At 53.8% G+C, this 27,969-nt stretch overlaps 1 protein-coding gene across 3 annotated transcripts; it reads left to right on the top strand.

The window, feature by feature from the left end:
• Positions 1 to 27,795, top strand: PDZD4 (PDZ domain containing 4). 3 transcript variants are annotated; one of them, XM_061408968.1, is made up of 8 exons: positions 1 to 364; positions 21,756 to 22,009; positions 22,977 to 23,067; positions 23,499 to 23,597; positions 24,012 to 24,074; positions 24,500 to 24,601; positions 24,788 to 24,865; positions 25,092 to 27,795. In XM_061408968.1, exons 1-8 carry the CDS (start codon positions 305 to 307, stop codon positions 26,655 to 26,657), a joined length of 2,313 nt encoding a protein of 770 aa, XP_061264952.1. In that variant the 5' UTR covers positions 1 to 304; the 3' UTR covers positions 26,658 to 27,795. The 3 variants fall into 3 exon arrangements, with proteins under 3 accessions (XP_061264952.1, XP_061264951.1, XP_061264953.1); XM_061408967.1 differs by having other exon boundaries at positions 2 to 364; positions 24,788 to 24,898; XM_061408969.1 differs by lacking the exons at positions 21,756 to 22,009; positions 22,977 to 23,067 and having other exon boundaries at positions 3 to 364; positions 24,788 to 24,898.
• Positions 27,796 to 27,969: the final 174 nt, after the last annotated feature.

The raw sequence follows: 27,969 nt of genomic DNA, 5'->3' as shown, positions 1-27,969 counted from the left end.
CGGGGGCGGGGGGGGGGCGGTAGCCGTGCAACGCCCCGCGCGCCCGCCCATCCCCCGCTACCCTTTTTTTTTTCCTGGCGGGGTGCGAGGGAGCATGCCCGCGCCGGGCCGCGGACAGCTAAGGGTTAACCGGAGGGGCGTGGAGCTGCCCCCACCCCGGGGGCGTGCCCCCCTCCCCCGCTAGGCGGCCCGCCCCCGAGCTAGGCTATGGCCCCCGGCCCCGGCCCGGGGCCCGAGGTCCCGCGATCGGGCCAGTGAAAGGCGTTTTCCCGTGGCCGCCCTCCTCCCCTCGGCGGCCGGCACCATGGGATGTAATATGTGCGTGGTCCAGAAGCCGGAGGAGCAGTACAAAGTGATGCTGCAGGTAGGGCTGCCCGGCCGCGGGGGCGAGGGGCGGGAGGGCGGCACCTGGAGGGGAGGGCCCGATGGAGGGGCCGAAGGGCCCCGAGCGGAGAAGGTTACGGAGGCATTTTCGTCCTCCGTCTCTAGGGCGGCTGGATGTTGGTGTCCGTGGGAACCAGGCACAGATGTGGGGGCGGATGGGAGTCCCTGCGTGGAGATCGGGGTACGGGACGCATCCCTGGGGCGCTCGATTGATTGCGAGGCGAGCCCTGGATCCCGATCGGTCCGGGTCGGGAAGTTGGGCTGAGCCCGGGTCCGCTGCGCGAGCACCTCGGGACCCTGAGCCGGGAAACGAGTTGCCGCCGGCGCCGGCGCGGGACGGGGGTTGCATAGCAACGGCCTGCGTTTCCCTGATCTCGCTGGCCCCGCTGGCCCCGCTGGCCCCGGGGCTGGGGAAGGGAGGTGGGCACTCTCGGAGCGCCGGGAGGCGGGGGCAAATCGCGGTCCCCGTGGGGCAGGGGTACGGGGGCCCGCGGGCCGCGCCCCGGGACCCCGCCGACGCCCGGCCGGCGCGATCAGGTACCTCCCCCAGCAACCCCTCTCCGCTCCGGCCCTGCCCAAGCCAACGGTGGGCTCCCAGGCCTTCAGGGCCTCGGGTGAGCGGCCGTCGCCGGGTCTACTAGAAGGGGCACTCCCTGTGCCCCGCAGGGCCTTTGGGCGGTGGGTGGGGGCGTGGACCCGGCATTGCTCTACGCCCAGAGAGATGGGAGACTCCAGGTCGCGCTCTCGGACCCGGAGCCGGGCTCCCTTGCTTGTGCGTGGCGTGACTTCGTGAGTGCGTGCTTGTGCCCCGTCTGTGTGTGCGCGGAGGCTCCTGCCACCCCGTGTGTGTGTACTTTCTCTGTGAGCCCTGAGAACCGTCTAGAGACATGTCCTGGATGGCTTGGTCTGAGACGTCCCCCGGGCTCCGTGGAGGGAGTTCAAGGTCAAAGGTGGAGGGGATCTGGACTCAGGGGCAGGCCGGGCGCACCCAGGTATACGTTTCTACTCTGGGTTTGTTGGTCCGGACCGGGCGCACGTGCAGGTCGGAGAGGTGCTGGCTGGGAGAAGGGGATCTCCTTAGGAAAATTGGGGAACCTCCTGCAGGCATTGGCGGTGGCGCGGGGGAGACGGGGGAGGACGCGGGAGCGCTGAGTGCGTGGTGGGAGTGTAGGTCCTTGGGCCCACCCGGGTAGAAGCCGGCGGCGGGTGGGACGCGGAATCTTGCCCTAGTCTGGTGGCGCTCCTCCCCGCCTGTCCCAGGCCGGTCTCCGTGGACGCGCAGGCCTTCTGCTTTCCCTGCTCGTGGCTCTCCGCCTTCTTTCTCCTCAGCCCCCCCACCCCCGCCCCCCAGCCCCGCGGTTAGTTTCATCTGTCCTTCCAGGTGTTTGGAAATCTTGGCTTGGCTATTACCTTTTCCCCTTCCTGCGATCCGGTTCGGGAATGACCCAGGTTGGGATCACTAGAGGAGGCCTTCCGGTGGAATCCCAGGGGTCGCCCCCCCCACCCCCAACCGCAGCCCCCTGCTTGGTTTCATCTCTCCTTCCAGCTGTTTGGAAATTTTGGTCTGGTTATTTCTATTTCCTCCTCGTGCGATCGGGTTGGGGAATGACCCAGGTTGGGGTCACTAGACCAGGCGGTCCTGTGGAATCCCAGTGGTCTGCACCAAGGCTGCAGGGAAGGAGGTTGGGAGTGGTAGGTGCGTTGCCCTCGTTGGTCGATGAGGCCATGCCAACCCATCTTCACGGTTGCCTTTTCTTGCAATCGTTCCATCAAATAGCAAGCAAATCCAAAGCTCTTGAGTTGGCTCTTGATGGTAGTAGCACTTCATTAAGGGCCAACCCAGTGGGGATGTGTGGAAAGTGGAAGGCAACCTGCCCCACGCTGCAGGCCTGAGTTGAGCCAGCCAAGCTTGGGAGAGGATGCTGCTGTGATCTTCTGGATTCCCCAGGGCAGGAGTGGGGGTCCTCAGGTCTGGCTGGGTTAGCCTTCAGGGAGGCTCCCTGTTAGAGGAAGGCTTGAGGTGAACCTGGACAGGGAAGTCCTGGGCCAGGTCTCCTGGAGGGAGACCCCTGAGCCCTAGGCAAGTAGCTCCCCCGAGAGATGGGTCCTTTTCCTTTCCTAGTCTTTGCCAGCCCTCACCGACCAGGCCCTGGGGACATTGATCCCTTTTAAAGCTCCCATAGAAGTTTGGACAGAATCGGAGACTGGATGTAGTTTGATTTTACCTTTTACATCTTTACATTGATCTTTTAATTTTTACTGCACTATAGTTGATTTATATTGTTGTGTTTCTGCTGTACAGCAAAGTGAATTATTTATACTTACATCTACTCTTTTTTAGATTCTATTTCCATATAGATCATTACAGAGTACAGAGTGGAGTGCCCTGTGTTACACAGTATGGCTGCAGTTTTTTAGAAAAGAAACTGTCCTTTCAAAGGAAAATCAAAGAGAATTGAATTGTAAAAAATCTAGAGAGAAGGGAAAGCCATTAGCTATCCCAGATGACTCCGGGTCTGTTGGCTAGCAGGGACCTTCTCCCGGCTTGAACCTCTTTTCAGAGGGAAGAAAGTTTTTGTCCAGAAGACCAGCTTCCAGGACCTCTGCCTACCTGCCACTTAAATTCTGGTACTTCCCGATTTCAGAGATGCTTCTCCATGGCTTGTCCATATGTGCCTGTGGCCCCAGCATCTTACCAAAATAAGGAACCCCACCAGGACACAGTGCAGCCCAGAGACACACACAAGGACACCTACACCACTTGCCATGTGGCTTCCTTATGCCCTGAGGCTCTTTCCTAGGTCCCCAGAGGCCTCTGACCCCCAGGTTAAGAAGTCTCAAGTCTCTATTCCAGCCTTGATTCCAGACCCTTTTCTCCAGATGATTCACAGGTATTTTAAAAAAATGCACACATAGAGAGCTATATTGATGTATAATCCACATACCTTTGCAACATGTAAAGTTGAGTGGTTTTTAGTATATTCAGAATTGTGCAACCATCACCAATTCCAGACCATTTTCATCACCTTAAAAAGAAACATTGTACCCATTAGCAGTCACATGCCCATTCGTGCCAATAGCTCCTAGGCTCTGGCAACCACTAGTCTACTTGTCTTTATGGACTTGCCTGTTTCAGACATTTCATTTCAATGGAACCAGTTTCATTTTAGGAACTGTATGATACCTGATCTTGATACCTGATCTTTTTTTTTTTTTTTTTTAGTTCTACCAGTTTATTGCTACCAACCCGTGACCCTCCACCCTCATGCACACATGCTCAGTCATGTAACCCCATGGACTGCAGCCTGCCAGGCTCCTCTGTCCATGGACTTTTCCAGGCAAGAATACTGGAGTGGGTTGCCATTTCCTTCTCCAATACCTGATCTTTTGTTGTCCAACTTTTTTATCATGTTTTTAAGGTTCTTCCACATTGTAGCATGTTCTCGGTATGAAATTTCTTTTTATTACTCAATAATATTCCATTGTGTGGCTATATACCACATAATATTTATCGTCATCCAGTGATGGACATTTGACTTATTGCCACCTTTTGGCTAGAGTGAACAGTCATCCTGTGCACCTGAGAGTACAAATATCTGTTTGAGTCCCTGCTTGCAATTCTTTCGGGTAAATACCCAGAAATGGATTTGCTGGATTATATGGTAATTATGGTTATTATTTTGAGAACTGCCAAACTCTTTTCCACAAAGCCTACATCATTTTACATTTTATATTCTCACCAGCAGTGTAAGAGGATCCTAATTTCTTTACAGCCTCTCCAACATACGTTTTAGATTAGAGCCAACCTATTATTTGAGGTGGTATCTGTCTCATTGTGCTTTCCAAATGCATTTCCTGATGAGTATCCTTCCTGTACTATTGACTATTTGCTTATCTTTTCTGGAGAAATGTCTATCTTTATGCCTTCACCACAGCTTTTACTAGAGCTTTGTAAATAAATTTTGAAGTGTGGGTCTTCCAACTTTGTACTCTTCAAGATTGTTCAAGATTGTTGTACTCTTCAAGATTCAGGTGTCTGTTCTGGGTCACCTGAATTTCCATATGAATTTTCGAATCAGTTTGTCACTTTCTGAAAAGCCAGCTGTGATTTTGTAGGAATTGGGTTGAATTCATATTGAATATTGCATGGAATAGATATTGAAATTGTATTGAATATTACATTGAGTTTGGGGGAGTATTACCCATGAACATGGGATGTCTTTTTATCCCACTTGTGAAATCTTAGTTCCCTGTCTAGGGATTGAACCTGGGCCCTTGGCAGTGAAAGCACAAAGTCCAAACCACTGGACCACTGGGGAATTCCCCGGGTCTTCAATTACCTTTACCAATGTTTTGTACTTTTGTTAAATGTATTCCTGAGTACTTTATTCTTTATGATTTTATTGTAAGAGTTGTTTTCTTAATTTCCTTTTCATTTTTCTTGTTGCCACTGTATAAAAATACAATTCAGTTTTTTGTATTGGTCATGTATCTTGCAACCTTATTAAACCCATTTATTAGCTGGAATAGTTGTTTTGAGTGAATTCCTCAGGATTTCCTATATATAGTAGAGATAGTTTTCCTTCCTTTCCAATCTTCCTTTCATTTCATTTTATTGGTGGAGCCTTGCGGTTCTTGGATCAACCAGGGATTGAACCCCTACCCTGTGGAATGGAAGCACTGAGTCTTAACCACTGGACGGCCAAGGAAGTCCCGTCTCTTGCCTTTCTTTTTCTTGCCTACTTGCTCTGGCTAGCACCTCCAGTGCACTGTTGAATGGAAGTGGTCAGTGGGCATCCTTGCCTTGTTCCTGATCTAAGTGGGGAGGCTTCCAGTCTTTGTCCCGTGAGTATGAAGTTAGCTGCGGGTTTGTCATAGATGTTCTTTATCAGGTGGAGGAAATTCCCTTCTATTCCTAGTTTGAGTGTTTTTATCATGAAGGGTTGTTAGATTTTGTTGAATGGTTTTTCTGTGGCCACTGAGGTGATCCTGTGGTGTTTTTGGCCCTGGGTTCTTCTGATGTGGTCTATCACAGGTATGTCAGAAGTGCAGCCTGTCAGAACCCCAGTTCCATTTCTGTTGTCCCAATCTTATCTTCCAATGATATTTAACCAAATGTGGGTGCTAGGGGCCTGGGGGGCCCAGGGAGAGCTTGGAAAATCTGGAAATGACCCTTAGTGGGGGGCCGGGTCATGCAGGTTGTTAGGAAGAGGAAGAAGCCAGGTCACAAAGGGTAGAAAGGACGATAGTCTGGTCACTGTACACTGAGACACCAAAGAGCCTTCGAGAGCCATTCCTGGTGTCCCTGCTTGCTGGGCTTGTGTCCTTCTCTCTGTCTGACACCATGACCCCTTGTCCTGGATCTGTCTGAGCCATTGATAGAAAATTCTAGAAAGGCAAACTATAGTGACAGAAAGCAGATGGTGGTAGTTGGGGGGGGGGATGCTGGTGGCCTGAAAAGGAAAGTGTTAAGTCACTCAGTTGCGTCTGACTCTTTGAGACCCCATGGACTGCAGCCCGGCAAGGTCCTCTGTCCATGGAATCCTCCAGATAAGAATACTGGGAGTGGGTTGCCATCTCCTTCTCCAGGGGATCTTCCTGACCCAGGGATTAAACCTGGGTCTCATACATTGCAGCCAGTGGGGATGGCCTGCTGCTGCTGCTGCTAAGTCACTTCAGTCGTGTCTGACTCTGTGCGACCCCATGGACTACAGCCTACCAGGCTCCTCCATCCATGGGATTTTCCAGGCAAGAGTCCTGGAGTGGGGTGCCATCACCTTCTCTGAGGGAAGCCCTAGTGGTTAGGATTTGGAGCTTTGACTGCAGTAGCCCAGGTTCAGTCCCTGATCAGGGAACTGAGATGCTGCAAGCTGGCCTCAAAAAAAAAAGCAGGTGGGGGGCACGCAGGTCAGTATTTGCAGGGATGGTGGAAGGGGTGGGAGGACCCTTTTGGGAATGATGGAGATGGTCACTCTGTTGATTGTGGCGATGGCTTTATAGATGTACACATACCCCTGATATCAAAACTTTTTCAAACCGTATGCTCTAAATACGTGCAGCTGATCATACGGCAATTTTACTCCAGTAAAGCTTTAAAAACAAGAAGGCAAAAAGAGAAGGGGGCGGCAGAGGATGAGATGGGTGGATGGCACCACTGACTCAATTTAACATGAGTTTGAGCCAACTTCAGGAGATAGTGGAGGACAGACAAGCCTGACAGGCTGCAGTCCATAGGGTCGAAAGAGTCAGACACGACATAGCAACTGAACAACACATACACTTAACAAAAGCACTTTTCTTACCAAAAGCACATGGGAGCACTTAGCTTAGCAGGGGCCCCTGGTAGGGCCAAGTAAATTTTTCTTACCTTCTCCTTCAGGGCCCCTGCCAGGGAATACAGTGTGTGGAGGTACTGAATGGTTCCCTGACTCAGTTCCTCAGCTTCTACATGTGCCACATGGGAATACAGAGGGCCTGCCTCCTGGCATCACTGCCATTGAGAAATCAGCAGGGCATTTGGTCCCCTGGAATCTCATCTGGGTGGACGAGGGGTTGGGAACATCTGATCAGGCACTAAGGAGTGGAAAGTGGATGGAGAAGGCCTTCCTCATGAAACTGTCACAATGTCCAGTGACAGAAGAATGTCCAATATTATCGTGAGAGTTTTCCTAACAAGAAAGAAGGGGGGGGGGACTTACCTGGCCCTCCCGGCAGTTAAGACTCTGCCCTTCCAAGGCAGTGTGTTGGGGACCCCCTGGTCTGGGAACTAAGATCCCACAGGGTGGGGTACAAAACCAGACGGGCCCTGAGTTGTGAAGTAGAAAATATGAGATGAGTCAGGCACTGGACAGATACTGAGATGGAGGTACACTGAGTCCTTCTGCACATGAGCCGCACCAAAAGAAGAAAGACCGAGAAGCTGGGGTTCAGAGCTGGCTTCGGATGTTACAAAGCATCGCCCCTCTTTGTTAGTGCAGTCTGTCTCTTCTCAAGCTTGCTTTGAGCAGTGGAAATAAAAGGAATATTTTCATTTTGCATTGATCACTGAGGAAGTCTTCATTTGAATGAAAAGAATATTTCAGTCTTTATGGAGAATATTTGGATTACTGTAAGACATGGCCTTTGCCTTTGGGCCAACCAGGTTAGCCCAGAGGTACGTAGGTGGGAAGCTGTGAGCACACAACCAAGGATGACCTTAGGAAGTGCTTTGCTTCACTTGTCCAATGTGGCTTCAGTGGGGCATCCCTCACTCCCATCCTCTCTCCAGGCAGGACTTGAGAGGTGCCTGAGAGGCCTGCTCAACCCTGGAAAGGCAGGAGGTTCAGGGCTGCTGGGTCGGATTTCAGCTTGCCCCTGGGTGGGCACCACCCACCCTTTGGGGAGGGCTTGGTGGGAAGAGAGACCCTGTGAAGCCCTTGCCTGTGGTCTGAATCCCTTCCAGGTGCCTGCAAGTCCCGGTTCCTCAAGGGGGCGCTCTGGGCCAGCACGACTACCCTGAGGCCCTTGTTAAAATGCAGAATCTGCTTCAACAGGTCCAGGGTGGGGCCTGAGATTACTCACATGCTCCCAGGGGATGGATGTTCGTGCTGCTGGTTTTAGCCTACACTGAGCAGTGAGGACCTTGAGCGGGACTTTGGATAAATCCGTGAACCCACAAATTCCATCAGTATCACCTAGCAAGAGAGTTTATTACAAATAAAAGGGAGGAGGCCTCAGCTCATATCTATCAAATCAATTTCCAGGGATGATTGTCCATGTGCGGCCCCCAAGGGACATAATCTGCTCTTCCAGGCCACGTGCAGCTCACTGAGCCTCTTCACGTCACCCACATCCTTACCAATAACCCATAGGTAGCTCACATGGGAACCCAGACACACTCACCACCCCAATACTAAAGGATCCATTGAGATGAAGGCTTCCTGTGTGCTTCATTCTCTCCGATCCTGCCCCTGGGCAGAAAGGGTGGGTAGAGTTTTAGGGGTGGATGGTATAGCTTGTCCAGGCAGCCTCAACTGGGAGCACACCATTCACTGGGTCAGTCATATGTTGTTGGCATGTAGTGTTGTTTCCCTGCTAGAATTCTAACAAATGAAGGCATTTTGCAGCCACCAGTGTAATTCATCCAGTTGAACTGATCCAGCTGGGGAGCATCCTTGGGTGGTCAAACCATGAGATGAAAGTTGTTGCGGAAAAGAGTCCCTGGGTCTCAAGATATCACCCAGATGACTTGTGCATTAGGAAGGGACAAGGCAGCTTTACCAGGGAGAGACTGAGTGATCACACTGAGCCTCCCTCACACCGTGTGGGGAGGGACACAGCCTGCCATGGGTGGCCGGTCTCCTCAGAAGGCCTAAGCTGAATGTAACCAGGAAGGAAGGAAGTGAATCCAGACCCTGGGACTTGCTATGAGGCCAGTGCCCTGGACTCTTCCAAGAGGTCAGTGTCATGAAAGTTGTTTTTCAGTGCATAGGTTGTTGTAGATACAGGAGACTAGAGACCTAAGAGACTTCCCAGGTGGCCCTAGTGGTAAAAGAACCTACCTGCCAGGGCAGGAGACATAAGAGACATGGGTTTGATCCCTGGGTCAGGATGATCCCTTGGAGAAGGACATGGCAACCCACTCCAGTATTCTTGCTTGGAAAATCCTATGGACAGAGGAGCTTGACGGGCTACAGTTCATGGGGTGGCAAAGAGTCAGACACAATTGAGCAGTGGAAGTGGAAGTGACAAATAGATTCAAGGGATTAGATCTGATAGACAGAGTGTCTGAAGAACTATGGATGGAGGTTTGTAATGTTGTACAGGAGGCAGTGATCAAAACCATCCCTAAGAAAAAGAAATGCAAAGTCAAAATGGTTGTCTGAGGAGGCCTTACAAATAGCTGAGAAAAGAAGAGAAGCAAACGGCAAAGGAGAAAAGGAACGATATGCACATGAATGCAGAGTTCCAAAGAATAGCAAGGAGAGGTAAGAAAGCCTTCCTCGGCGATCAATTCCAAGAAATAGAGGAAAACAATAGAATGGGAAAGACTAGAAATCTCTACGAAAATTAGAGATACCAAGGAAAAATTTCATGCAAAGATGGGCACAATAAAAGACAGACATGGTATGGACCTAACAGAAAGTGGAAAGTGAAAGTCGCTCAGTTGTGTCCGACTCTTCATGACCCCATGGACTATATAGTCCATGGAATTCTTCAGCCAGAATACTGGAGTGGGTAGCCTTTCCCTTCTCCAAGGGATCTTCCCAACCCAGGGATTGAACCCAGGTCTCCTGCATTGCAGGCAGATTCTTTACCAGTTGAGCCACAAGGGAAGCCCAAGAATACTGGAGTGGGTAGCCTATCCCCTGTCCAGCAGATCTTCCTGATCTTCCTGACCCTGGCATCGAACCAGAGTCTCCTGCCTTGCAGGCGGATTCTTTACCAACTGAGCTATGAGGGAAGGACCTAATAGAAGAAGATATTAAGAAGAGGTGGCAAGAATACACAGAAGAACTATACAAAAAAGATCTTAATGACCCAGATAACCACAATGGTGTGATCATTCACTTAGAGCCAGACATCCTGGAGTGAGAGGTCAAGTGGGGCTTAGGAAGCATCATTAAGAACAAAGCTAATGGAGGTGGTGGAATTCTAGCTGAGCTATTTCAAATCCTAAAAGATGATGCTGTGAAAGTGCTGCACTCAACATGCCAGCAAATTTGGAACACTCAGCAGTGGCCACAGAACTAGTCCATTGTTCATTCCAATCCCAAAGAAAGGCAATGCCAAAGAATGTTCAAACTACTGCACAATTGCACTGTTTCACACATTAGCAAAGTAATGTTCAAAATTCTCCAAGCCAGGCCTCAACAGTATTTGAACCATGAACTTCCAGATGTTCACACTGGATTTAGAAAAGGCAGAGGAACCAGAGAACAAATTGTCAACATCCGTTGGATCATAGAAAAGCCAAGAGAGGTCCAGAAAAGCATCTACTTCTGCTTCATTGACTAAAGCCTTTGTGTGGATCACAACAAACTGTTAAAATTCTTCAAGAGATGGGAATACCACACCTCCTGAGAAATCTGTATGCAGGTGAAGAAGGAACAGTTAGAACCGGACATGGAACAACGCACTGGTTCCAAATTGGGAAAGGAATACGACAAGGCTGTATATTGTCACCCTGCTTATTTAACATGCAGAGTTCATCATAAGAAATGCTGGGCTGGATGAAGCACAAGCTGGAATCAAGATTGCTAGGAGAAATATCAATAACCTCAGATATGCAGATGACGCCACCCTATGGCAGAAAGCAAAGAAGAGCTAAAGAGCCTCTGATGAAAGGTGAGTGAAAAAGCTGGCTTAAAACTCAACATTCAAAAAACGAAAATCATCGTATCTGATTCCATCACTTCATGGCAAATAGATGGGGAAACAATGGAAAACAGTGAGAGACGATTTTGAACTGTGGTGTTGGAGAAGACTCTTGAGAGTCCCTTGGACTGCAAGGAGATCCAACCAGTCCATCCTAAAGAAAATCAGTCCTGAATATTTATTGGAAGGACTGAGGCTATAAAGAAGGCTGAGGACACTGAAGAATTGGTGCTTTTGAACTGTGGTGCTGGAAAAACTCTTGAGAGTTCGCTGGACAGCAAGGAGATCAAACCAGTAAAGGAAATCAACCCTGAATATTCATTGGAAGGACTGATGCTAAAGCTGAAACTCCAGTATTTTGGCCACCTAATGTGAGGACCTGACTCACTGGAAAAGACCCTGATGCTGGGAAAGATTGCAGGCAGGAGGAGAAGGGGACGACAGAGGATGAGATGGTTGGATGGCATCACTGACCTGATGGACGTGAGTTTGAGCATTGGTGATGGACAGGGAGGCCTGGTGTGTTGCAGTCCATGGGGTCTCAAAGTGTCAGACACACTGAGTGACTGAACTGAACTGAACTGAACTGAGTGACTAACACTTTCACTTTCAGAGACCTAAGAACCAGGTGTGTGATCCTTGATTGGGTCCTGGATCTGGGGGAAAAAAAAGGTTATAAGGGCATTAGCAGTATAATTGGAGAGATGATTGTGTCTGTGTTCAATCCCTGAACACATTAAGGGTGTCAGGATATCCCGGGAGGGGAAGCTTGGTGCCAGCTTTTTGCTTGGGAATGTGTGTGTTGAGACAGGAGGGAGCAGGTGCCTGGGATCTGGGTAAGGGGCATGCAGACGTCCCTGGGCAGATGCCGTAGACAGATGTGCCGATGGCCCTATGGATTGACAATTTCCAGCTCCAGAGATGGGAAGGCATGAATGAAGACTTCTTTCTGGGCCCCTGAAAAGAGCCTGCCCTGCTCTGGGCGTCTCCTTTCTGGGTCCCGCGGAGCCAGACACCCAGCTGTATCCAAGGTGTTCCCTGGACACTGGCGACAGCAGAGCTGAGGTAGCCGGTGGGACTGGGTGCAGAGGCTAACTTTGGTTTCTGTTCTGCCTGGCCTCGGTTTCCCAATCCGCAGAGTGGGATTGGGAGAGGCAATCCAGCCGTGGGCGCCCCTCGAATTATGGCGTCAACCCCCTCCTCCTCTCCTGACCCTGGGTGAAAGGGGCGTTCCCCAGACCTTCCAGGGGGCCGCGGGGCCTGTGGGACCCCCAGTCATCCGGCCCAGGGCTCTTTTCTCAGACTACCCTCCTCGCCCCGCTCAGCGATTCTCAAATCCGAGCATCTGGGACGGATGCTGAGGGCCTTCCACCTGAAGCCCCCAGCCTCCTAGAGCCGGGGCCGGACATCCACCAAGGCTGGGGGCGGGGGCGGGGGACCAGAGGGGTAGGGGCCGTCGATCGGGCCGAGAAGCGCGGGAGAGACCCGGCCAGAGCGCGGGGGACCGGACCGGCTGGGCGACCCAGCCTTGCTCGCGTCGCCGCCGCGGCGCGCTCTTTGTCTGCGGCTCCGCGCCCGGGGGGCGGGGCGAGCGCGCCCGGGCCCCGCCCTCTGCCGCCTCGGCCCCGCCCCCTCCCGGGCCGCGGCCGCCTCGCCGCGGGCGGGAGGTGGGGCCGTGCCTCCGGCTTCGCTGATCAGGCCCCTGCTTGATCCCCATTGCGTCGCCGAGCTGTCTGCGTTGCTGTTCCCTGACCCCTTGCTCCTGTGTCCTCTCGTTGCCCTCATATCCCCACCATGTCCCACCGGACACCAATGTCCCTTCTGCTGCTCCACCGCCATTTGCCTCGCTCTTGCCCCCTGCCCCCCACCACGTGTTTCCCTCGATTCCCCCCCACCCCCACATATACCCCCTACCTTTTCCAGGTCTGACCCTCACTCTTTTTTGGCATTTAAAAATTTTTCGTCTTCTGAACCTACCTTTCCCAACAAGCATTCAAATGCTCTCACATGTCTGTCCTGGTAGAAACCAAACCTAGGGCTCTCCCACACCCCAAAGCCCCTTCCACCCCATTCTCTGCAAAAGCTCCCAAAGGCTGAGTCTATACAGGCCGGCTGGGCGTCCCCCTCCCCGACTGCCCTCTTTTAACCAATCTAGAGGGTCCTTCTGCGTCCTGATCCCATCCAACCTCCCGTCCTTGGTACACTGTCTTGCCCAGCTTCCCTTCTTCACTTTCCTTCTCTTTGGGTGACTAAGCTCTGTATCTCTCTCTGCAACTGCTCAATGTCAAGGTGCCTTCGGGTTCTCCTTGGGCCTCTTATCTCCTCCTACACTCAATCCCTGGCTTATATACCTCCATCTCAGCATTTATAAAGGGTCTGCCTACAATGCAGGAGACCTGGCTTCGATCCCTGAGTCAGGAAGATCTCCTGGAGAAGGAAATGGCCACCCACTCCAGTACTCTTGCCTGGAAAATCCCATGGACAGAGGAGCCTGGTAGGCTACAGTCCATGGGGTCGCAAAGAGTCGGACACGACTGAGTGACTTCACTTCACTTCAGCATTTTAAGTCAAGGACAGTCAATCCCTACTTGAATTCAACAACAATGGTCATATGACACTGGTTTGGTGGCTTGGTTGGAGACGCATGTAGGTGGAGTGGGGGATATCTGCAAGTCTTAGGAACTTCAAAGCAGAGATCAAGATTTGCATCGGGGCTTCCCTGGGGGCTCAGTGGTGAAGAATCTGCCTGCCAGTGCAGGAGTCATGGTTCGAGCCCTGGTCCGGGAAGATCACACATGCTGTGCAGCAACTGAGCCCATGTGCTAAGAGAAGCCAGCTCAATGAGAAGCCTGTGCACAGCAACTCGAGAGTAGCACTGGCTTGCTGCAACTAGAGAAAAGCCCTTGCAACAACAAAGACCCAGCACAGCCAAAAATTAACAAATTTAAAAACTTTTTTTTAAAAAAATGATCTGCATTGAGTAAAACTAGTTCCCCAAGTCCTGCCTCTCCCCCAGCTCTGTGTCTTTTCCAGTGACCTGCATCTCTGTGAGGGCACCTGTGGTCTCTGTGGGTTCAGGGAGCAGTTTTAATTTTTTATTGTGGGCAACGATGTATGTCATAAAGTTTCCCATTAGTGATATTTGAGTACTTTCAATGTGGTGTCATTGTCACCACCACCTAGTTCCAGAACATGGTGGTCACTCCCAAAGGGAACTTCCTACCATTATGCAGGCTCTCCCACTCTCTCTTTGCACTCCTCGACTTTCTGTCTTGATGGGTTTGCCTATTCTGGAATCATACAGCATGTGGCCTTCTGTGCCTACTTTCTCTCACTTGGCTGGGCTGCTGGGCTGTATTCATCCATGCTGTATTATTAGCATGTATCAGGACTTCGCTCCTTTATATGGTGGAATGATCTGCCGGGTGGACATTCCCCCATTATGCTTATCCATCTGCTGGTGAACATGGAGGAGGCTTCCAAATTCTGCCTATTTAGAAAAATGCTGCTTGGAATTTCCCTAGCATTGCAGCGGTTAGAACTCAGCACTTCCACAGCTGGGACCCAGGTTCAATCCCTAGTCATGGAACTAAGATCCCCACAAGCTGCGCCACGAGGCCAAAAAACAAACAAACAAAAAAATAGTGCCGATATGAGCATTTGTGTACAAGCTTTTGTTAGGGTGCCTGCTTTCCATTCTCGTGGTTATGCTGGATTGTATGGCAGCTCTAGAGAGTTTTCCACATCCACTGTTCTCCATTGACATTCCTGCAGCCTCATGCCCTCCCTTACTGTGCTCCTTCTAATCCCTCTGATTCCGGAGAAGCCCTGTGGAGACAGCACAGCAGGACCTTGTGCCTGGAATCCTTGTCCTCACCCCCTGGGGCCCTCCTCAGTGCAGTGGGCAGTGACCCAGGCACCCAGACTCTTTGCCCCGGTTCAGCCTCTGATGCCAGGGGGTGAGGGGGGACCTCCCCTTTCTTGCTAACCTCCCCAACACCCTGGATTGTTAGAAGGGTCTTCCCCTGCCCACCACGACTGCCTCCCACTTAGCCTTTGGAGCTTGGGTTGAGCCAGTCCCTGCGCCAGCTGTGTGCCAACTGTGTCTCCTCTCCCCTATTCCTCCCACTCTCGCCCCTCTCCCAGCTGCCACAGGCACCTGCCCTCTGGTTGTTGGAGGGGTCTCACCCCAGGGCCTGGCTTACTTTGAGGGGCTGGGGTGGGCAGGGCCCCCCTCTGAAGGCAGACCTGGGGGCCTGCTGTCTTCTCCCCCTTCTCTGACTGGTGCCTCGTGGGTCAGTGTGCCCCCATCCCTGGGGCCTCCTGCTGCCTTCTACTCAGACATGGGGCTGGGGGAGCTCGGGGCCCATTCCTTGGCCACCCACAGAAAACCCCTTCTGCAAATGCAGACCTAGAGCCGGTGGCAGGGTGCACATGGGGGAAATAAATGGAGGGTGGGAGGGAGTCTGCTCGGTCCTGCCCTAGGCCTGAGACTAATTGACAGCCCCATGACAAGGCCCTTCTCGAGCCTTCCAGAACCAGCTTCCTGGTGTTCCCTGGGGTGGGCCTGGGACCCTCCTGGCCACTTCCCCTAAGGGTGGAAACTGCAATCCACTCAGGGGATCCAAGGTCCTGGGAGCTGCCCCTTCCATTTTAGGGACACCTGGACAAGAGCGTGCCTCCCCTGAGCTTCCCCAGCTCAGATCTGGATGTGAAATCTGATGTGACTTTATCACCACTGCTCCCAAGGGGCCTGAGCCCAAAGGCTGCACCCCCCCAGCCCCGGGCCAGGCCTGCCCAGGGGCCGGGAATACAAAGCTGCCCCTGAGCCTGGGGCCTCGGGAAAAAACTCAGAGCAAGGCACAGGCTAGATTGTTCTTGTCTGTTTTCTCTAGGTAGCCAAGTAATGTTTACAGGAGAAAATGCTGTAAAGAACAAAAGACGAAAGTCACCTAGAAATACTAACTCCCAGAGATAACCAGCTACTGCTGGAGGAGTCGCTCCGTTGTGTCCCACTCTTTGTGACCCATGGACTATACAGTCCGTGGAATTCTCCAGGCCAGAATACTGGAGTGGGTGGCCTTTCCCTTCTCCCGGGGATCTTCCTAACCCAGGGATCCAACCCAGGTCTCCCACCTTGCAGGCAGATTCTTTACCAGCTGAGCCACCAGGGAAGCCCAAGAACACTGGAGCGGGTAGCCTTTCCCTTCTCCAAGGGATCTTCCCAACCCAGGGATTGAACCCAGGTCCTCCTGCATTGCAGGCAGATTCTTTACCAACTGAGCTATGAGGAAAGCCCCGACCACTGCTGATATTCTTCCATTTTCATGAATTTCCTTCCAGTCTTTAAAGAAAGGATTGTGTAATAATACTGATGCAGGTACCAATGAATATATATATCAGGCACGCCCATTCCAAATAGTTTTCACAGCCCCGTTCACTCTCCAAGCTGCATACTTGTGGCACTACGATGCTCCTGTGGGCACATATCTCTCTTCCCACCTGCACTCTATCAGTTCTCGAAACTGGGCTCACACTGAGCTCTCCCAGAGGTGCTTGATAGTTTATTATGAGACTTGTCCAGCAATGCTATCTTTTTGAAGTCCATAAACAGTTTTTCAAAAAACAATTTAGCCATGGTATATAAAGTTGGGAAGAAAGCAAATTCTCAGATCTTCATTTCCCTGGAACAATGTTTCTATATATTCTTTTGCAGTCTTTTACCTTAAACATGCATTTTACATGATAGTCATCAGAATTCATGTGTCATTTTGTATCTTTTTTGAGAAACGCTTGTTAGAAGACTCTGGTAGGGCAGCTGTACATTTCCATGAGGCAGACACCTGTACTAAAGACTACTGTAAAGTTTTTGGCATTAGAAATAATGCTGGTACCTCCATACATTAAATAGAGAATGACCATATGGCCCCAAATATTTGAAAACAGGGTCATGAACCCTTGGACACAAATGTTCACCATAGTGTGATTCACAATTGCCAAAATGTAGAAACAAACCAACGTGTGTTGAGGGATGACCGATTTATCCACTCAGTGCAGTTTTCTGGAATAGGTTGCAATATTACCCATAAAAGAAATGAAGTACTGATGCCTGCTGTCATATGGGTGGACCTAGAAAACATTTTGTGGAAAACTGCCAGACATACTGGACCACCTGTTGTAGAATTCCACTTAGGAAATGTCTAGAGGCAATTGCACGAAAGAAAGATTGAGTGCCAGGGTGGGGTGAATTTGGAGAGAATAGGTAGGGGGTCTCCTTTTAGGGGCTGAAAATGTCCTGGAATTAAATAGATGTGATGGTTGCATGACTGTTCGGAGGCATGAAATGCCACTGAGTTGTACACCTGAAATGGTTAAAATGGTAAATTTGACGTTTGCTGTATTTTCGCACAATATAAATAATAATGAATGCGTCTCTGTTCTGAATATCCTTATCATTCATGTAATATAAATTCTGATTATTTTAGGATCTATTATTTATAAGAAATATACTGGATAAAAGGATATGATGAACATTAGCAAGGTTCTTTGTAGTTATCAAGATTCCTCCAGCAAGTTGACCATCTTGTGTTCGGAGGTGAAACACCTCAGGCCCACACAGAGTGCCCCCGACTGGGGATTGCTTCTGGGTCTAAGCAGAAGCCGGGTGCCCCAGCTCTGCCTGGAAGACAGACACGGGTACAGAGCTGAGGGCCACTTGGAGCGCTTCTCCTCTGAGCCAGGGTTGTGCCATTGGTCCTTGGGCCCGCTGACACGCACCCTGAGCCTTTGACCTCCCACGCTGGGAGGCAAGGCCCATGGGTAGCCTCCAGAACCTGATGGAAGGCGAGTCACCCTGAAAGCGTCTGCTTGGCATTCTCCCTGGGGGGGTAGGGGGGTTGCCAGGCCTGGCGTGACTCTTGGGCTTGGAAGGGACACACCGGGGCATTTCGCCTTAAGTGAGTGTAGCTGTCCGCGAAGCAAGAAAGAAGGGCGTTGGAGGGAGAGAAGGCGCCACAGGGGCCCAGCAAATGAAAAAGTTTGGCTGGAGTGCCAAGACCATCTCCACCTCCTCCACAGCTGCCACCCCAGAATCCCCTCCAATTCAGCCAAAGCCCCACCTTCTCCCCCCATCCCAGGGGTACCCACCATCCACACACCCCCAGCCCCTACTATATATAGTCTGCTCCCTGCCCCTCACCAGCTGGAGATACCAACCGTGGTGGGCATGTCTGGGTGAATGGATAGTCGTGACACGTTCTGCTCTGAGTGCTTTTTGGCTGGTCCTGGAAAACGGGCACTAAGAGATGTATACCTGACAGATGAGGAAACGGGGGAGGCTAAAGGATTCACCCAGGATACAACGCCCGGGCCAGAAACCTCTGCGCCCCAAGTCTCACCCCTTCCACATCCTAATAGGTGACGGCCGCTGTCCCTCCATGTGGATGTGTTCTGAATTGTTTCTCGAGTATTGCGTGTGTACTGCCATCCAACCTCGAGGTGGGCCTTGTGGGTCTCAGTGTTCTTCCCATCCCTGACCCATCCCTCCCCTCCCCTGTCCAGGGGGATTCAGGTTTGTCACCCCGAGGTACATTTTCTCCTATCTGTGATGTTCATAAGCATGTGTATTGCCACAAACCACGTGTACGAATATACCACAACTTTTGGATCCATTTTACCAATGGCAGACCTGCACTCTTTCTGGTATTTACATCCCAGTGTCCTGAAGGGGCATCTCCTCAACCCTCCTCAAAAGGGTTCAGGGTCCCTTTTCCTAGAATCCCTGCTTCCCTACTGAGTTCTGGATTTTTCCAGTGTCCTGTTTAGTTCAGTTCAGTTCAGTCCAGTCGCTCAGTCATGTCTGACTCTCTGCGATCCCATGGACTGCAGCAAGCCAGGCCTCCTTGTCCATCACCAGCTCCCGGAGTTTACCCAAACTCATGTCCATCAAGTCAGTGATGCCATTTAACCATCTCATCCTCTGTCGTCCCCTTTTCCCGCCTTCAATCTTCCCCAGCATCAGGGTCTTTTCAAATGAGTCAGCTCTTCGCATCAGGTGGCCAAAGTATTGGAGTTTCAGCTTCAACATCAGTCCTTCCAATGAATATTCAGGACTGATTTCCTTTAGGATTGACTGCTTGGATCTCCTTGCAGTCCAAGGGACTCTCAAGAGTCTTCTCCAACACCACAGTTCAAAAGCATCAATTCTTCGGCAGTCAGCTTTCTTTATAGTCCAACTCTCACATCCATACACGACTACTGGAAAAACAATAGCTTTGACTAGACGGACCTTTGTTGGCATTGTTCTGTAAGAGTTCTTTATTCTGGATAATCCTGTGTCCATTCTGTGCCTGTCCTAACTGTAGTTATGATGTCTTTTGTTATCCAGAAGTCTTATAGTTTAACACAGTCAGAGTGATACCTTTTTCCATTCTTGTTCGCCCATGTTTTATCTTCAGGTGATTCCCTTGCTGTCTGGTGGTTAGGCCTGGGTGCTTTCGCTGCCATGGCCCACATTCAGTCCCTGGTCTGATCCCTGGTCAGGGAACTAACATTCCACACATCGTGAGGCCCGGCCAAAAGAAAAAGAAAAAATGGCTTCTCTATGTCAGCACCATAAAAACACTTATCTCACTCGTCCAAGCTAGTTTTAAAGCTCGATCCATTTAGGACTTGGGTCCATTTCGAATTGGCTTGGTGTGGGTTTGGAGCAGTGGCAGCCAGCCAAGGAGGTGGGGCATGCCTCTGGCGGGTGTAGACTGTGATCTTACCTTGTGGGGGACTCTGATGGGCTGGCTTCGGTTCACACCTGTCCAGACAGGAGCAGGGACATTTGAATGGTGGCTTGGCCCGTGCACACATGTCTTTTTCTTCTTCATGGCTGAAGGATGAGGAAGCATGAGAAGTGCAGAATACTTCTTTGATCCTTGCCCTGAATGTCGCCATCTTGTTGGTAGCCCTCACCCTCCCTGGGAGGCACTCATGTCCTGCCCTGTTCCTGCCCCTTATTAGCTCTGGGGGCTCAACGGGATGGCTGAGGAGGAGAGGAGGTTGAAGGCGCCCCAGGCGCTTGTGGCAGGAGCGGCCCCGGAATTCTAAGCCTCTGCACCCAGAGCTCTGCTTCTGCCTGGTACCACATGGGTCAAGGATCGGATGGCTGCAGGGTTATCACAGGGGTGGCCTGGATCTACGTGTGTGTGCCCATCCCTCTCTTGACATCCCAGCCCACCCAGCTCTCCCCTCCCATTGCCTGGGCCGTTTCCATAGCAAAGCTGTGGCTGGCTACCGTTTCCAGGGAGAAGTACATCCCTGTGTTTCTCAGCGTCACCTGAGCATCCCACTGCACACCATGAAAATGTGAAATATGCCTCCTTCTGAAAATTCTGACTGCAGCAGCTCCACACGTCCCCTTCTGGACTTAAGGGCAATGGGGCATCAGTTAATGTTCTGAAAAACCCTGGTTGGGAGTGTTTGTCGATTTCTGTGGTGTGAATATTCCCACCACGACCACCACCCCGGTGTCACCGATCACTGGGTTGGGAAGAGACGCACAGCCACCCACCATCCTGTGGCGTGTCCTTCCAGACACACTAGACTAAAGGAACCCTAAGGGGCCATATAACTGGAAAATGTAGTAGTTAGAAAACCATAAGTTTGGAGGATTCATGGCCTTTGTTTTTAAGATAATTCATTTAGCTGTACGCTTGTACCATTGAAAGGTCGATACTGGATGTGCGTTAACGGATGCCTCAAACATTCCTTGACCCTTTTGGCTCTGCTAAGGGCTTCAAGGCCAGTCTGCCCATTCCCTTGGCCCCCAGCCTTAGCCAGACCTGCCTTTACACACCCCCTCACGTACATAGCAGCTGGTCCTTTTCTCCCACGCACCTCCCTTCCCTCCTCTGTTTATAACTGCAACCTCCCTGGCTCTCTTGATCCTCTAGGGCTGTGCTGATAACATTCTACAACTAATATCTGTTTCCTTGATACTCTTTGATCCAATAATTCCACTTCTGGAAATGTTCTCTATCACCACCTAGATTATACAAAGACATACATAGATAATAGGTACAGAATGTACAAAAAAAGGTGTCTCTGCAACCTTCTTTCTGATTGAGAACCACTAGTGATAGACAGTAGAGACCAAACCAACACAGAGTGGATGGTCCATGAATAGGCTGCCTGCAGTCACAAAGTGGGAAATGACCAAGGAGGAGATATGCCAACAGTCACAGCTTTTACATCCTTGAGATTGTGGGTGATTTCTGTTTTCTTCTTTAGGATTAAGTCTTTCTCAAATGTTCTACAGTAAAACTCTTTATTTGATAATTAGACAAACCTGATTAAAAAATCTTTCCTGACTATGGAAAAATTGGGGAGAGAGGAAAGAATTTCCTGAAATTGCTGTCTACAAAGGACATATCCAGGTAGCCACAAGATGACTATCTGGGTTCCATGACTCAGAGGAGCCACCGGCTGTCCAAGGGTCTTTAGGACTCTGTACTTTCCTGGAACGATACTCAGGGGCTGGGCTGTTCTTGACAGCCCCGAAACCACGATTTTGTAACTATACTGGCCATCTTGGTGAAAACCCTCATTCCTGGAGACGCCCAGCTTGGGGGAGCACTGTCACAATTGAAGACTGGGAACACTGTGGTCTTATCAGGGCCACTTCCTCAACCCCTCTCTTGGGCTCGGGTGTGTGGCATCCTTTTCTCTGTGGCAAGCCTTGGCTGCCTTGAGGATGGAGATCCAGTCCTTCGAGCCTTTTTGCTCTTCATGGCCCTTGCATCTGAACCTGTTCGTGGACTGACTTCCATTGGCAGAAGGCAGTCAAGCTCTCCCTCCCAACTCGGATGCTCGAAGGAGGAGGAGGGTGGCCCAGCAGGGCTCTAGGCGAGGCCCCCCAGCCCTCGAGGTGTGGCCCTGCCATCCCCAGATGGCTCAATGTGGTGGCGGAGGGGGCCAGGGTCAGCAGGGCCCTGGCGCGTCCTCACCGGGGCGTGTCTCTGCCACAGGTGAACGGGAAGGAGCTCTCCAAGCTGTCTCAGGAGCAGACTCTGGAGGCCCTGCGTGCCTCCAAGGAGCCCCTGGTGATCCAGGTGCTGAGACGCAGTCCCCGCCTCCGGGGGGATGGCTCCTGCCACGACCTGCAGCTGGTGGACAGTGGCACTCAGACGGACATCACCTTCGAGCATATCATGGCACTGGGCAAGCTGCGCCCACCCACCCCGCCCATGGTCATCCTGGAGCCGTTCGTCCCATCTGAGCTGTGAGTCGCCCTCAGGAGGGCCCCGGGCCCTGCCTCCAGAGAAGGCATGCCACCTGGGGCGGCCATCCCAGGCTACCCAGAGCTGCTATGTTGTTGCAGCTCTGGGCATGGCGGGGAAACCCCGAGTGGGTGCCCTCTATGGCAGAAAGCAGGCTCCTTGGCCTGCAGAACTGACTGTCACACCCCCGGGCTCAGGAATCTCTGGGCTTCTAGCCTCTGGCTGGAGGCCAGCTGGTTTTGGGCCCAGGGGGTCTGACACGCAAGCTTCCCATTGTATCTACCCCCAGGGCCACAGGAGGACCGTCCTGGGACCTTGCTGCCGGAAGGTTGGGGTCCTCAGCTATTCCTCCTCCATTCTCTCTTCTCCTCTGCCAGCATCACCCCTCAAATCTTCTTGCATCTTTGTCTGTTCCATTCCTCTTCCTGCTTTCAGCTTCTTCCATCCCTTTGACTTTCTTCTTTTGCCCACTCGGAAGAAGGGCCTCTCCTCCAGGCCTGATGGCTCATGACCGTGTGAGCGCTGACTCGTTTCGCTAGAGTCTCCCAGGCAGCAGGGAGGTGGTCCCGTGATCCCCTCCTCTGCAGAGAGGCAGACCAAGGGCTGGCAGTGGCCAGGTTAGCCTCGGGGCCAGGAGGGCTGCCTCTGGATGGAGACTAGGTCCTGCTCCGCTGCCCAGCCATCCTCCAGGGCCTGAATAACTCCTGGGGGCACTGCGTGAGTGGGTCCAGTGCCAGCTGGGAGGGGCCCCTGCTGACTGGCATGGTGAGAGGCATTGAGCTGGGGGTCAGGACAGGAATGGTCCAGGGCAGGGTGAGGAGAGCTTAGGCACGCCTGGGTCCTCGGTGCGGACGACCTCACAATCCTGTTCAAGATATATTCCTGGTCTCTGCCTGGGTGCGTGTAGCGCAGGAGGGGTATGGAAGAGGTAGCTGGGCTGCCACCTGATGCCCCACTTCTCCTGGGCAGCCCCCCCATCAGTCATGAGTATTATGACCCAGCGGAGTTCATGGAGGGCGGCCCGCAGGAGGCAGACCGGATGGATGAGCTGGAGTACGAGGTGAGACGGGTGGCCAGCCCTGGGATAGCTGTTGGCCGCCCAGCTCAGGCCTGGCTCCCACTGCCCCCAGGTGGCCAGACCTCACAGTCCTGTCCTGTGCGTGGCTTTTTACTCGGGCCCAAGGGCCAAGTTGGGCTGAGTCGGGGAGGGCACGCGTGAGATCCCTCACTTGGTTTGTGTTGCTGAGTCTGTGTCTTGCGCCTGTGTCTATCCCATGAGTCCCGTGTGTCCTCTGTGTGTGTGTCCTGGGTGTTTCCTGGGGTAGGGGAGACCACGGGACCTGTGTGCCGTTTGGGATGGTAAGAGAGAGCCTTGGGAGCTCGGCTGATGTGACACAGTCCTGGGGTCAGGGCTGAGCCGAGGCTGCCCCCTCCCACCCCCCCGACCCCCCCGCAGCTTCTCATTGTCTGTTTCTTCATCCCCCACGGCAGGAGGTAGAGCTGTATAAAAGCAGCCACCGGGACAAGCTGGGCCTGATGGTCTGCTACCGCACAGATGAGGAGGAGGACCTGGGCATCTATGTGGGAGAGGTATGAAGCTGGGAGGGGGCAGGGGTCTTCTTGAGGGCTCCATGCAGCCTCCCTGTGCAGCAGCCTCCCTGTGCAGCAGCACCCAGGAGGGGCCAGGGCACCCGGAGGCTCTAAGGCTGCTCAGAAGGAGCCCACTTAGCACCACAGGGAGGTTGCCGGTCAGCGAGGCCAGGGCAGCCCATGGCTTCCGTGTGTGTGTGTGCAGTCAGCTGGTCCTCCCCACAGGACCCGGGCTTGTAGTGGAAGAGCCCTTCCCAGCAATCACAGGGGTCCTTCTCCTCACCTGTCTGCTGCACTCAGAAAGTCAGCCCCCTGTTCGCTTGCGGGGCTGCCCTGAGGCAAGACTGCCCCTTCCTACCAAACGGGCACCTTAGTGGAGGGGGCCGAGGCCCCATTGATGCCCGTGCCTTGCAGGTGAATCCTAACAGCATCGCAGCCAAAGATGGCCGGATCCGTGAGGGAGACCGTATCATCCAGGTGAGCTTGGGGAACAGGCTCTCTCCCACTCAGAGCCTAGCCTGAGGCTGGGCAACCCCCTACCCCCGTACCTGAAACCAGGGCTAGGACTCACCTCCCTGCTGCACAACCATGCCCCCGGCTCCTGTGTGCTCATGGGATCTGCTGGCATGGCAGGCCCCTTGCTAGCCTGTCCCTCCGTGCCCCCGACATGAGCAGGTCTCCCACTCCACGTGTGTCTCTGAGCACACGTGCTCTTGGGTGGGCCAGGTGGTCTCCATCCATGGCATCTTCCACTTGCCTCCATCTTGCCAGACTCCAAGAGCCCATCCTGGCCCAGGGTGCTTGCTTTGCAGCTCCAGGGGAGGGGGACCCCTGTAGCTCAACTGGGCCCTGCCCCCAAGCCAGCCCCAGGATCTCCGCTGATGGTCTCTGGCCTGCTGCAGATAAACGGCATGGATGTCCAGAACCGAGAGGAAGCGGTGGCCATCCTGAGTCAGGAGGAGAACACCAACATCTCCTTGCTGGTGGCCCGGCCCGAGAGCCAGGTGGGTGTGTGCCCACTCAGGTGTCCTGGGCCCCCGACCCTGGGTTAGGGCTTGGGCTTTCTGGCACCGATGGGGGGCAGGAGGGTGCGATTCCAAGGCCCATTGCCCTCTCTGGGCTCTGATGAAAGGGGGGTGCTCTGGGGTGGTCCTTGAGGCCACAGGGACAGCACAGGCCTGTCTCTGCAGCTGGCAAAGCGCTGGAAGGACAGCGACCGGGACGACTTCCTGGATGACTTTGGCTCTGAGAATGAGGATGACCTGCGGGTGAGGAAGCTGAAATCCCCCCCAGCCCAGCAGGTGAGGAAGCGGGGGTGCGGGTGGGGAACCGGGTGCTGGAGGGCAGAATGAGGAGGGGTTTGGGGGGGCTGTAGGAGATGCAGCAGACCCAAAAGAAGCCCTTGTAATCCCCACCCCCTGGCGACATCCCCCCCAACCCCGCCCTCCCACCCGATGGGGCCCCCACTGAGCAGGACTCCTCTTGCCGCCCCAGCTTGGACACGAAGAGGAAAAAGGGGCCCCCGAGGCGGGCCCAGGCCTGCACAACAGCCAGGAGCTGGACAGTGGGGTGGGCCGGACAGACGAGAGCACCCGCAACGAGGAGAGCTCCGAGCACGACCTGCTGGGGGACGAGCCCCTGAGCACTGCCAACACGCCTGGGCCCTTGCGCAAGTTCGGCCTGCAAGGGGACGCCCTACAGAGCCGTGACTTCCACTTCAGCATGGACTCCCTGCTGGCCGAGGGCGCGGGGCTGGGCGGCGGTGATGTGCCAGGCCTCACGGACGAGGAGTATGAGCGCTACCGTGAGCTGCTGGAGATCAAGTGTCACCTGGAGAATGGCAACCCACTGGGCTTGCCCTTCCCCCGGGCTGCGGCCAGCCACGGCGCTCTGGATGTCAACCGCAATGAGAGCGCGGGCCATGAGCTGGCCGTGCTGGAGGAGGAGCTGCGGCACCTGGAGTTCAAGTGCCGCAACATCCTGCGGGCACAGAAGATGCAGCAGCTGCGGGAGCGCTGCATGAAGGCCTGGCTGCTGGAGGAGGAGAGCCTGTACGACTTGGCGGCCAGCGAGCCCAAGAAGCACGAGCTGTCTGACATTTCTGAGCTGCCCGAGAAGTCAGACAAGGACAGCACCAGCGCCTACAACACAGGCGAGAGCTGCCGCAGCACCCCACTGCTGGCCGAGCCCCTGCCTGAGAGCCCCCTGCGGCGGGTGGCAGCAGCGGCGGGCAACTCCAACCTCAACCGGACCCCCACGGGAGCCCCTGGCGCCGCCCAGCCCAAGGCCACTGCCCCCCCTCCCCCGGGGAGCCCCGCCAAGTTCCGATCCCTCTCCCGGGATCCCGATGTGGGCCGGAGACAGCACTCGGCTGAAGAGCGGGTCCGCCACGGACCCAAGACGGGGGTGGCCCTGGAGCACGTGGGCCCTGAAGGCAGCCCCTACCTGTCCCGGCACCACCGCGGCCCAGGCCAGGAGGGCGAGCACTATCACAGCTGCCTGCAGCTGGCCGCCCCACGCGGCCTCGAAGACCTGGGCCCCGGCCCCTTGAGTGTGGCCGCTGGCCCCCGGGTGGGTGGAGGGGCCGCGGCTGTGGGCCCTGAAGCACCCCGCATGGAGTGGAAGGTCAAAGTGCGCAGCGATGGGACCCGCTACGTGGCCAAGCGACCCGTGCGCGACCGCCTCCTGAAAGCCCGGGCCCTGAAGATCCGCGAGGAGCGCAGTGGCATGACCACCGATGATGATGCGGTGAGTGAGATGAAGATGGGCCGCTACTGGAGCAAGGAAGAGCGGAAGCAGCACCTGATCCGGGCCCGGGAGCAGCGGAAGCGGCGCGAGTTCATGATGCAGAGCCGGCTGGAGTGCCTTCGGGAGCAGCAGAACGGAGACAGCAAGGCCGAGCTCAACATCATCGCCCTGAGCCACCGCAAGACCATGAAGAAGCGAAACAAGAAGATCCTGGACAACTGGATCACCATCCAGGAGATGCTGGCCCATGGCACACGTTCGGCCGACGGCAAGCGGGTCTACAACCCTCTGCTCTCGGTCACCACCGTGTGAGCACCCTCTGTGCTCCAGGGCGCGGGTCCAGTGACCTGGCCAGATCCCCATCTCCTGCCCTCGCTTAGCATCTAGCCTGTGTCTGTGTGTGAGCGTGGGACTTTGCTACCCAGACAGAAGCCCCCGCAGAGAAGGGATGCCTCTCCTCATCAGCAACTTCCTTCTCCTCAGGGAGAGTGACCACATCCACAGTTGGCCTGGGGACAGACACATATCTGCCTCCCTTCAGCCGTAGGGTGTGTGTGTGTGTGTGTGTGTGTGACCTGAACCCAGGCACATGTATGTACACACACATGTACTTCCCTCTAGAGTGGCTACTTGGGGACAGGGAAGTCTACTGAAAAGGAGAGGCAAAGAAAGACTGTCCTAAGCACAAGAGAATGTCCATTATTTGTAGACAGAGGCAACCCTGATTTTTTGTGGCTCTTTCCCTTTTCTGTGCTTGCTAATTGTTTTGGTTTGTTTCTTTTGTTTTGTGGACCTGCTCTGGAGCTTGGCAGCTCCTTCAGGCAGCCTGACCAAGGTGGAATCCCCAAGTGATGGCTGGGAAGGAGGGGGTGGGGGGAAGAAGGGATGGGCGGGGGGCGGTTTGGGGGTGGGAGGGCAGGTGGGGAGATGAAGGAAAGAAGGGGAAGCAGCTTTGCAGGGGGCCTCCCCTCCGAGGTGTGGGGACAGGGAGCGTAGGTGTGGCTTGCCATGCTCACCCTGGAGGTCACCTCCTTCCCTGGTGGCCGTGGGGACGTAAGGGGCAGTCTCCATCCAAGACATCAGCGAGCCCAGGCTATGTCAGACACCCCTGCAGCTTGCCTTCTCTCCTGAGTGGCAGGAGGGGTCCAGAAGCCAAGTCCCCTGAGTTGCAGCAGAAGATCCTGGTGATGAGACCCATATGGAGCTAGGGAGCACCCTGGCACTGAGCGACAGGCAGGTGCTGCCAGCTGGGTGGACTGGGGAGCAGATGCCCTTGCACCTCACTTTGCCAGTGTGGACGGGGGCCCCCCTCAGGGACCTGTGTATCAGTAAGAGCTGGTCTCAGGACCCTTCCGCAGTTCAGAGGGCCTCAGATGGGAGGCAGACAGGCTACCCATCCTTGCCCCCTGCCAGTGTCGTGAGAATAAAGCAAGCTGCCTTTTGAGGGTGACTCCTGGTCTCCTGGTATTCATTCTTCAGCACTGGGGGCTGGTTTGGGGCTTGGTGGGTCACGGGGAAGCTGAGAAACAGGGAAGTGTCCTGCAGTCAGCCTCCAGAATGCCGGGAGGAGGAGGGACAGAGCGCCAGGATCATTTCCAAGGTCTGGCTCGGTCACAGGGATGGT

Source organism: Bos javanicus, chromosome X, assembly GCF_032452875.1.
Source record: "Bos javanicus breed banteng chromosome X, ARS-OSU_banteng_1.0, whole genome shotgun sequence".
NCBI lineage: Eukaryota > Metazoa > Chordata > Mammalia > Artiodactyla > Bovidae > Bos > Bos javanicus.
The sequence above is the reverse complement of the archived record's forward strand: the minus strand, read 5'-3'. Positions and strand labels throughout refer to the sequence as shown.